We start from the raw sequence: 9,826 nt of genomic DNA, 5'->3' as shown, positions 1-9,826 counted from the left end.
GAGACAGATAGAGATGAATAGAGTATTTCTGTCTCCGTCTAAGATATTAATAATATGTCACGCATGCACAGAACGTGAACTTCCTTGTATTCCATGTTGATTTTCACGATTCAATTTTCGAACGATTTCTTCAATGCTTTGGGCATATGAGTGTCGACACTCGTTTATATCATTGTGGTTAATATCATGTCTCTCCTATCTATTTTGCGATTACCGAGAATTACAGAAAATATTATTGCAATACAATATACGATACAGGTGAAGAATTATGCAGGTAAAAATACATTTTAGTAAAATCATTATGTATAAGTTTAACTTTCTATGTTCATATCAAAAGTAGAGGTTATGTCGCACATGTTATATTGTTTAATTTACAAAGATTGTTACTTCCTATTATAAAATTTGTTTCTTTAAATACTTATGTATTCATTTTTGTCAAATGATTTCATAAATACATTGTTTTATTTTTTAGTTGTTGATAAAAAGAAGGTAAAAGGAGTTAAACAAAAAATAGACTTACCAGTTGAAGAAGATGTCAATAAATTATTGAATTATGTATGTGGATCAAACATTTATAAAGAAGGAGAAGATATAAAATTAAAGCCAGATTCTGAATATCCTGAATGGTTGTGGCAAATCAGAACTGAACCATTGAAATTATCAGATTTAGACCCAAATACAAAACAGTATTGGAGGTATATACGTAAAATGACACAGATAAGAAACAATAAAATCATAAAAAACAAACGATTCTAAAAATTCTATAAATTCCAAATCTATAATAATATTTCATTTTGTCTTCTTCATTTCCATTACAATAATTTAGTAGCAGATAATTTTATTAAAATATTGTTAGAATCTTATGAAATGTATGTATATATATAAATAAAACTGTATTTATAAAAATTATGTAAGTTTTGAATTATACTCTTATAAACCTTATAGTATCATGTTTAAGATTATGTTCATAAGTATGTAAATAATATAAACTTCCTATATAACACAGTAAAATGATAAATGGTACATGTTTACGCTTTTTATCAGATATTTTTGCGCGCGAAATTTGTTGGCGAAGTATCATCCGACAGTAAAATCAACTTTCATAATATTTAATTTAGAACAGTCACGGATTCGCGAATTCTTCGGAAACAACTGATAAGTAATGCAACGTGAGGAAATACTGAGACACCGTGTTCAAACTAATTGTTTTCCATAATATTATATACAATACTTGCAAATGTAATATTTACAATTTTCGCATCTTTGACACCACGTTATCGTTGATTTAGACATTAGTGAATACGTTTGCGCTAACTTCATCATAATGTTTCCTTCGTACAAAGGAACTGTCATATTTAACATAGTAAGCGCCTGGTGGAGTGGTGGAGGATATGCAACGATATAAGGGAAAAAGACAAACAGCGATAATGATCAATTCCGATTACGCGTCCAGATTGCGATTGAAGTTTCTATGGTAGGTATATAAAGGTCTGAGTTAAGGAAATCTAAGAAACAATTATTACTCGATATCTGTACACGATAAATAAATTTGGAATACTTCTTAAGTTAAGAGGCGACAAGTTGCCTTATAATCTTATAACATATCAATACTGGTTGAAACAAGTGAAACTTTTCAATTTTCGGACAGGTAATATTTCTTCTATCTTGATCTAACTTTATTTTGTGTTCAATGTTTATATAATGTTGTATCTGACACAGATAAAATTTTCATTTACTATGGAATTTTGAAATTTTTTCATAAAATATATACTTAAAAACTTTTTATTCTCATTTAACAATATTGTCTATTCTTATTACTTTTCACAGAGCTATTCATTTTATTTTCTTTAGCTTTATTTTCTTTAGCTTTATTTTATTTCACTTTCATGTTAAAGAAGCAATAACGCAACTTATCGCAATTTGTCTTACATATGAGTCTGTATCAATTTTTAAATTAAAGAAATATTCGGAATATATATAAACGAGACGCTTGACATTATAATTATTCAAACTCCATTTTAAAGAATTTCTTTCACGTATTTTATTTTCTTAATTATAATTAATGGAATGATATCTATGGCCTTATTAAAATCGATAATCATTTAAACAAAAAATTAAAGATCGATATAAAAACGATTGAAGAATTTTAATTTATATGAAAGGAAAAATATGAAAACTTTATAATCATAGTGAGAATTTTTAATATCCATTTTGTCAGAATACCACATGTCACACTAAGTTCTTCGTTCTTTGTATATATCTCCATTGGTGAAATTTCAATTATTAATTGAACTATACTTAAAAAAATTGTTTATTTTCAGATGTCGAAGGTACTATTTCTAATTGCCTTTATAGTGTACGCTACTGCGATCATCGAGGCTGATAGTAAGTATCAAATACACGATTACTGATAAATAAATGGCAAATAATCAATACATTTATTATTTTTGAAGTTCCTTATCAGTATTTAATCAGTTCATTAATTTCGTAATACCGGATATGTTCTGTTCTTCTATGTAATTGCCATATCAAACAACTTAAGTTGCAATATCGTAATCCGTTTTTAATATTCAGAGAAGATAGTTTGTTACTATGGTAGCTGGGCAGCTTATCGTAATGGACGTGGACAATTCGAATCGACCGACATAGATCCAAATCTATGTACTCATATAATCTATACCTTCGTTGGTATTTCTGAGGATGGTAACGTTAGAATATTAGATAGCTGGCTAGATCTGCCAAACGGCCGAGATGGTTATGGAAAATTCACCAGACTTCGTCAATTGAACCCAAAAACTAAGGCTTTGATAGCAATAGGTGGTTGGAACGAAGGTTCCACGAAATATTCTAATGTTGTAGCGAATCCTAACGTACGTGCACGATTCGTTCAGAACGTGATAAAGTTTTTGAAAACGTATGATTTCGACGGTTTCGACTTCGATTGGGAATATCCGAACCAGCGTGGCGGCAAACTGGCCGACAAAGAAAACTATATTGCAATGTTGAAAGAATTAAGAGAAGAATTCGATAAACATGGTTACATTCTCAGTGTGGCGGTCGCTGCTGCCGAAGTCTCGGCTTCTAAATCTTATCTTATTTCGCAAGTTTCACAATATCCTCACATTATTAATTTAATGGCATACGACTTGAATGGATCGTGGAACAATTTCGCAGCGATTAACGCTCCTCTATATCCTTCCTCTAAGGAATCAGGAGAGCAAGCTAAGCTCAACGTGGTAAAATCGCATTCTCAGTTATCTTTAATTTTTATTGAAGTTGATAACAAAATATTCGATATATTGATTCTGAAATGAAACATTTACGTTTTAGAATTCGTCTGTTCAATATTGGCTTGAACAAGGTGCACCAGCTGACAAGCTCATTCTTGGTGTTCCCGCTTACGGTAGATCCTTTACCTTGTCGAATTCCGCGTATAATACGATAGGTTCTCCAACCATTGGTCCTGGAAAGGCTGGTCCTTATACGCGAGAAGGTGGCATGCTTGGTTACAACGAAATCTGCGAGTATATTAAGCAGGGATGGACCGTACAACGCGAGCCTGAACAACGCGTGCCTTATGCTTTCAAAGACAACCAATGGGTTGGATATGACGACGTCATGTAAGTATTCGCTTTATGAAAACATAGAAAGAAAGATAAAAAATATAGAAATAAGGATGTATAGAAAATAATATATCTATGTTCCTAGATCTCTTGAAGAGAAGGCCAAATACGTCATGTCCAAAGGACTTGGAGGTATAATGATGTGGAGCGTCGAAACGGATGACTTTCATGGCATATGTGGTGATAAATATCCGCTTCTGCGCAGCATAAACAGGGTACTGAAAGGATATGTTCCGCCTCCTTCTCCGACTTCTACTCCTACAAAATTGCCTAAACCTGATCCATCGACTGTAACAAGACCATTACCGACATCATCAACTACAGCACTGCCATCATCAACACCGTCTGACTCTGTATGCACACAGGAAGGTTTTGTTCGAGATCCAAAAGATTGTTCAATATTTTACTATTGTCAAAAAGCATACAACAAATATGTTATTAGTAGATTCCGCTGCCCCACTGATCTTGTATTTGATACATCGTTTAATGGTTGCAATTATAGATATAATGTACCTGATTGTTAGATCGATACGAATCGACCAAACGAGATGTATTTTGTAACAGAACGTAATATTTTGTATACATTTCTACACATGCTGTACTGAATTATTTAGAAAAATGTTATTGTTCTTATATAAAATTAAACTAATGTCTAATCAATATTAAATCAATATAAAATCTAATCAATACAATTATATTAATTTCCATTATTTTATCTTATTATTATTCCATTATCTTTCCATTATCAGAATTACATAAATGTAATCCTTTTTTTCCCTTTTTTCTATACTAACTTGATAATAAATATAAAACTTGTTTAATTACTAATCGATCTCGAATCGTTTTTGAATTGTGCTTATAAACGGAAGTCATTTGAAGCTTGAATTTGATTAGTGTAGTTCGTACCGAAAACATCGAGGCCGCTCAACAAACACCGTTCAACTTCCTTTCCACGACGAACTTTGCAACATGCAAAAGGTAGGTTTTTCCTATTCCAAATTCTATAAATTTTTCGTTCTGTATATGAGATAAATATTCAATTCGATTTCAAGCTGACATTTAATTTTATTTTTAGAAACAGAAAGAACCCATACAATCAGTCCAAGTCTTCGGACGCAAAGTGAGTGTTGAGTACCAAAAAACGAGTAGGGTTATGTTTGCGCGTGTTCTTCTAAATGTACACGTTTATTTACAGAAAAGCGCAACCGCGGTCGCTTACTGCAAACGAGGCCGTGGAAATCTCCGAGTAAATGGACGTCCCCTGGAATTGGTTGAACCTCGAGTATTGCAGTATAAATTACAAGAACCTATTTTGTTACTCGGCAAAGTAAGTATTCGATAATATGTCAATTCCATTGAATTCTAAAAATATCTATCTACGTTCGTTTAAATGACAGAAAAATAACTTTCAAAATTTTCTTTATATTTTCCTGTGATGCTTTCTTATTCCGAAAATGACTGTTTATGATTATGAAAATCATAATACTGATGCGGTGCCTCATATTGACTATGTTGAGGACGTCTTTATTTTAGTAATATTATATTTATTGGATTTCTTGTATAGGAAAAGTTCTCTGGAGTTGATATTAGAGTAAGAGTAAATGGTGGTGGTCATGTAGCACAAATTTATGCTATTCGCCAAGCTATTTCTAAGGCTCTTGTGGCATATTATCAAAAGTGTAAGTATTGATGAAAGTTTTAACATTAGATGCATATAAGCATATTGCAAATACATTTTATTGATGTGAAATATTTTTTTGTAGATGTTGATGAAGCAAGTAAAAAGGAAGTAAAAGATATCCTTATTCAGTATGACCGTACACTTTTAGTTGCTGATCCAAGGCGGTGTGAACCAAAGAAATTTGGTGGTCCAGGTGCAAGAGCACGATACCAGAAATCTTATCGTTAACACCTGCAAATTTCATATTACACTTTATTCATATAATTGAATAAAAAAATGTAAAAAAAATTCCTTGCATTCCTTTATGTACCTATAATTTTTTGTCGTTAAATATAGCATTTCATTATGATAAAAATTTTATTTGTATAGATATATACATTAGATATAGTATACATACGTATGTTTTAAGACTACTTTTGCTTCATATTTACTGCAAGTATATTTGTAAAAGATAAATATTGCAAAAATGTGAGTTTGCACGTGTACACATATATATATATATATACATATAAGTATATGGCAGCTCTCTCTCTCTCTCTCTCTCTGTGTGTGTGTGTGTGTGTGTGTGTGTGTGTGTGTGTGTGTGTGTGTGTACTGATGCGTGATACGTATGCAACGTGAGAGTTAAGTGTCAGATGAAAATAAGTTCTGTCAGTAATTTAATTAAAAAGGAATAATATATGTATAAAAATGAAAACGAGATTTAATTCCTATGACATTGCTTGTACGATATGTGAGCTGCAAAAGTAAGTAAATGTAAAAATGTTGTTTTTCGTGCATAAAGGTTAGAAGATGAAGTATGTAAGATAAGTGTTTTTAAATAATTTCATGTCAATTTTAACGTTTAGGTTTATTGGTATGCGCGTAAATCAAATCTACGATATTGATCATCGAACATATCTCATACGTCTTCAACGAAGTGAAGAAAAATGTGTCCTTTTATTAGAATCTGGTAATAGAATTCATACAACGGCATTTGAATGGCCTAAAAATGCAGTACCATCAGGATTTTCGATGAAGGTACATTATATTATAAGATCTGGACGATTTGTTTAGAAAAACATTTATTTGTCATGCCTTTTTTGTAGATGCGTAAACACCTTAAGAATAAAAGACTTGAAAGTCTCACTCAAATAGGAGTAGATCGAATGATCGATTTGCAATTTGGAAGTGGTGAAGCAGCATATCATGTAATTTTAGAATTATATGATCGTGGGAACATAGTGTTGACAGATCATAAAATGACTATTTTAAATATTTTGAGGCCTCATACAGAAGGAGATAAGATCAGGTAAGTTATAATGCAAGTTAAACATTAAGTGAAATTATTGTATAATTATGAGAGATTAAAAAAGTATGTAATGATTAGATTTGCTGTTGAAGAGAAATATAATATGGACCATGCTCATCAGGATACAATGCCACCGATAGAAAATATACAACAACACCTACAGAGTGCTAAAGCAGGAGAAAGTTTGAAAAAATTACTAAATCCTCTTGTAAAATTTGGTGCTAGTGTAATTGATCATGTTTTATTAAAACATGGATTTACGCTGGGTTGTAAAATTGGCAAAGATTTTAATGTTGCAGAACATATGCCAAAATTAATTCTGGCATTAGAATATGCAAATGAAATGATGGATTTTGCTAGAAAAAATGTTTCAAAAGGTTACATTATCCAAAAAAAAGAATCAAAACCAACTGCAGATGGCAAAGAAGACTTCATATATACCAATATTGAATTTCAGCCATTTTTATTTGAACAATATACAGATTATCCATACAAGGAATTTGATTCTTTTGATGTTGCAGTAGATGAATATTTTTCCACAATGGAAGGTCAAAAGTTGGACTTAAAAGCTTTGCAACAAGAACGAGATGCCCTTAAAAAATTAGAAAATGTAAAAAAGGATCATGGTCAAAGATTAATAAATTTAGAGAAAACTCAAGAATTAGATAAACAAAAAGCTGAACTAATTTCTAGAAATCAAACTTTGGTGGACAATGCTATATTAGCCATACAAAGTGCCCTTGCCAATCAAATGGCTTGGCCTGATATAAAAGTGCTGTTAAAAGAAGCAGAGAGCAGAGGAGATCCAGTTGCATCTGCAATTAAACAACTAAAATTAGAAACAAATCATATTTCTTTACTATTACATGATCCTTATGAAGATAGTGATGAAGAATCAGAATTAAAACCTATGTTAATTGACATTGATTTAGCACATACAGCTTTTGGAAATGCTACAAAGTATTATAATCAAAAGAGATCGGCAGCTAAAAAGCAACAAAGAACAATAGAATCGCAAGATAAGGCCCTAAAATCGGCAGAAAAGAAGATAAAACAAACGCTAAAAGAAGTCCAAACTATTCACAGTATTAACAAACTAAGGAAAATATATTGGTTTGAAAAATTTTATTGGTTTATTAGTTCTGAGAATTATCTTGGTAAGTCGATAAAAAACATATAATATTTATGATAAAAGCCAATAATTTTGTGACTTTGTAGTTATTGGTGGAAGGGATCAACAGCAAAATGAATTGATAGTAAAGAGATACCTTAAGTCTGGAGATATATATGTTCACGCGGATTTAACTGGTGCTAGTTCTGTAGTTATTAAAAATCCTGGTAGTGACTCAGTGCCTCCAAAAACTTTAGCTGAAGCGGGCACAATGGCTGTTGCTTACAGGTACATAAATGCTTATATCTTACTAATATGTCTTTATTATAAAAACATTATAATTTTTATATTAGTATTGCATGGAATGCTAAAGTAGTAGCAGGGGCATGGTGGGTCAATAATGATCAAGTATCTAAAACGGCTCCAACTGGTGAATATCTTACTACTGGATCCTTTATGATTCGTGGAAAAAAGAATTACCTACCACATTGTCAATTAGTGATGGGGTTAGGATTTTTATTTTGTTTAGAAGAAAGTTCAATTGAAAGACATAAAGATGAAAGAAGAGTCAGAATTATTGATGATGAAAGTGAACACACAGATTCTCTTATTGAAGAAGATAGAGAAATCGAATTAATAGGGGATTCCGAAGAAGGTAAAATGTTATGTTATATAAATGTATAAATGATACGTAAATGCATAAAAAGATAAATTTCATTATTATTAATTCATATTGTATACCTTTATATTAAATAGATGAGCAGTCTGAAAATAAGAATAATTTAAATCCTATTCAAGAGGAATCTAAAGTAGATATAATTATGGAAGAAAATAATGTTAATCAAGATGTTAGTGATGAAGAAAATAATCTAGTTCAATTTCCCGATACACAAATTAGAATTGACGTTTCTGGTTCAAAGTAAATTCTATGATTTATTCATCGTAATTTTTTATGTTTAAAAATTGTTACTTATATAATTAATTATTGAAATAACATTTATAGGGTGAAATTACATGTTGACAATAATCAGTCAACAGTGATGCCACAAAAGGATTTAGATGTAATTTATTTAGGTGATGATAAGCCCGTAATAATAAATGCTGTGAATATGCAAAAGAGTTCTAAAATAAAACAGAAGCTTCCTCTTAAAAAAGACAATAAAGAAAAGATTGAGATAGAACCTAAAAAAAACGATCAGGTTGTTTTAAAACGAGGACAAAAAGGCAGGTTAAAAAAAATGAAAGAAAAATATAAAGATCAAGATGAAGAAGATAGAAAATTATCTATGCAAGTTCTTCAAGTAAATATTATCTCTTAGTAATTAATGACATTTATGCTACAAAAAAGAGCTTCTCACATAATAATGTAATGATCCTTAGTCAGCAGGTGCTGCAAAAGAAAATAAAAGAAAAAATAAAAATAAAGATCCATCTGGACCAAAGCAACAAACAAAGAAGAAGGGTATGGCGAAACCAGTTGCACCACAAAATATTCAAATTGTAGAAAACATTGAAGAAGAAGATCCAGGTCCTGGACCCGAAGTAAATATGTTAGATCAGTTAACAGGAAAACCTGTTTCAGAAGATGAATTGTTATTTGCTGTGCCCGTTATAGCACCCTACAACACTGTACTAAATTATAAGTAAGCTAAACAGGTTTATTTTTATATAAAATTACACTAAAATTTTTATTTACTATATATTTACAATATTTTAGATTTAAGGTAAAGCTAACGCCAGGTACAGGTAAGAGAGGAAAAGCAGCTAAGACTGCTATGACAGTTTTTATGAAAGATAAAGAAATCACTTCAAAAGAAAAAGACTTATTAAAAGCTGTAAGAGAGGAAACAATAGCTAGAAATATTCCCGGAAAAGTCAAGATAAGTGCACCGCAGATACAGAAGTTTAAAAAATAAGTGTCCAAGTACAATTTGTAAACATTGTTAATAAACAAACATGTATTTGTATATGTATATATAAAGTGATTTACTCGTACAGAAGTTATATATCGATAAATCTTTTTAACTAATACTTTGTTTGTTTAAGACTTGAATATTATGCCATCATTTTAAACAACTTACATAATGTACTTTATTCTTGCATAAATATAAAAGATCAAT

At 30.8% G+C, this 9,826-nt stretch overlaps 4 protein-coding genes across 4 annotated transcripts; all 4 read left to right on the top strand.

Moving 5' to 3' along the window:
- Positions 1-64: 64 nt before the first annotated feature.
- On the top strand, positions 65-909 carry mRpL54 (mitochondrial ribosomal protein L54). Its single transcript, XM_033343743.2, has 2 exons — positions 65-274; positions 473-909. Exons 1-2 carry the CDS (start codon positions 187-189, stop codon positions 754-756), a joined length of 372 nt encoding a protein of 123 aa, XP_033199634.1. The 5' UTR covers positions 65-186; the 3' UTR covers positions 757-909.
- Positions 910-1,462: 553 nt separating this feature from the next.
- Positions 1,463-4,333, top strand: LOC117161941 (chitotriosidase-1). Its single transcript, XM_033343728.2, has 5 exons — positions 1,463-1,648; positions 2,322-2,385; positions 2,575-3,236; positions 3,331-3,620; positions 3,709-4,333. The coding sequence occupies exons 2-5, from the start codon at positions 2,322-2,324 to the stop codon at positions 4,145-4,147; spliced, it is 1,455 nt and encodes a 484-aa protein (XP_033199619.2). The 5' UTR covers positions 1,463-1,648; the 3' UTR covers positions 4,148-4,333.
- A 156-nt stretch (positions 4,334-4,489) lies between these two features.
- RpS16 (ribosomal protein S16) lies at positions 4,490-5,659 on the top strand. The gene is made up of 5 exons (XM_033343699.2): positions 4,490-4,601; positions 4,699-4,743; positions 4,819-4,950; positions 5,188-5,302; positions 5,387-5,659. The coding sequence occupies exons 1-5, from the start codon at positions 4,593-4,595 to the stop codon at positions 5,530-5,532; spliced, it is 447 nt and encodes a 148-aa protein (XP_033199590.1). The 5' UTR covers positions 4,490-4,592; the 3' UTR covers positions 5,533-5,659.
- Positions 5,660-5,879: 220 nt separating this feature from the next.
- Clbn (Nuclear export mediator factor NEMF homolog Clbn) lies at positions 5,880-9,710 on the top strand. Its single transcript, XM_033343670.2, has 10 exons — positions 5,880-6,050; positions 6,153-6,324; positions 6,393-6,595; positions 6,674-7,752; positions 7,814-7,994; positions 8,060-8,361; positions 8,463-8,625; positions 8,710-9,007; positions 9,087-9,349; positions 9,424-9,710. Exons 1-10 carry the CDS (start codon positions 5,995-5,997, stop codon positions 9,620-9,622), a joined length of 2,916 nt encoding a protein of 971 aa, XP_033199561.1. The 5' UTR covers positions 5,880-5,994; the 3' UTR covers positions 9,623-9,710.
- Positions 9,711-9,826: the final 116 nt, after the last annotated feature.

The sequence above is a fragment of the Bombus vancouverensis genome, chromosome 14 (genome assembly GCF_051014615.1).
Source record: "Bombus vancouverensis nearcticus chromosome 14, iyBomVanc1_principal, whole genome shotgun sequence".
Taxonomy (NCBI): domain Eukaryota; kingdom Metazoa; phylum Arthropoda; class Insecta; order Hymenoptera; family Apidae; genus Bombus; species Bombus vancouverensis.
The sequence above is the reverse complement of the archived record's forward strand: the minus strand, read 5'-3'. Positions and strand labels throughout refer to the sequence as shown.

Excerpts from the sequence above, each read along its gene's own strand:
- mRpL54 (XM_033343743.2), top strand. The coding sequence starts at position 187 with ATGTCTCTCCTATCTATTTTGCGATTACCGAGAATTACAGAAAATATT. Across the intron at positions 275-472 it reads ACAGGTGAAGAATTATGCAG|TTGTTGATAAAAAGAAGGTA; the intron begins GTAAAAATACAT and ends TTTATTTTTTAG.
- LOC117161941 (XM_033343728.2), top strand. The coding sequence starts at position 2,322 with ATGTCGAAGGTACTATTTCTAATTGCCTTTATAGTGTACGCTACTGCG. Across the intron at positions 2,386-2,574 it reads TGCGATCATCGAGGCTGATA|AGAAGATAGTTTGTTACTAT; the intron begins GTAAGTATCAAA and ends TTTAATATTCAG. Across the intron at positions 3,237-3,330 it reads AGCAAGCTAAGCTCAACGTG|AATTCGTCTGTTCAATATTG; the intron begins GTAAAATCGCAT and ends TTTACGTTTTAG.
- RpS16 (XM_033343699.2), top strand. Across the intron at positions 4,744-4,818 it reads TCCAAGTCTTCGGACGCAAA|AAAAGCGCAACCGCGGTCGC; the intron begins GTGAGTGTTGAG and ends GTTTATTTACAG. Across the intron at positions 5,303-5,386 it reads TGTGGCATATTATCAAAAGT|ATGTTGATGAAGCAAGTAAA; the intron begins GTAAGTATTGAT and ends ATTTTTTTGTAG.
- Clbn (XM_033343670.2), top strand. The coding sequence starts at position 5,995 with ATGAAAACGAGATTTAATTCCTATGACATTGCTTGTACGATATGTGAG. Across the intron at positions 6,596-6,673 it reads ACAGAAGGAGATAAGATCAG|ATTTGCTGTTGAAGAGAAAT; the intron begins GTAAGTTATAAT and ends TGTAATGATTAG. Across the intron at positions 8,362-8,462 it reads AATAGGGGATTCCGAAGAAG|ATGAGCAGTCTGAAAATAAG; the intron begins GTAAAATGTTAT and ends TATATTAAATAG.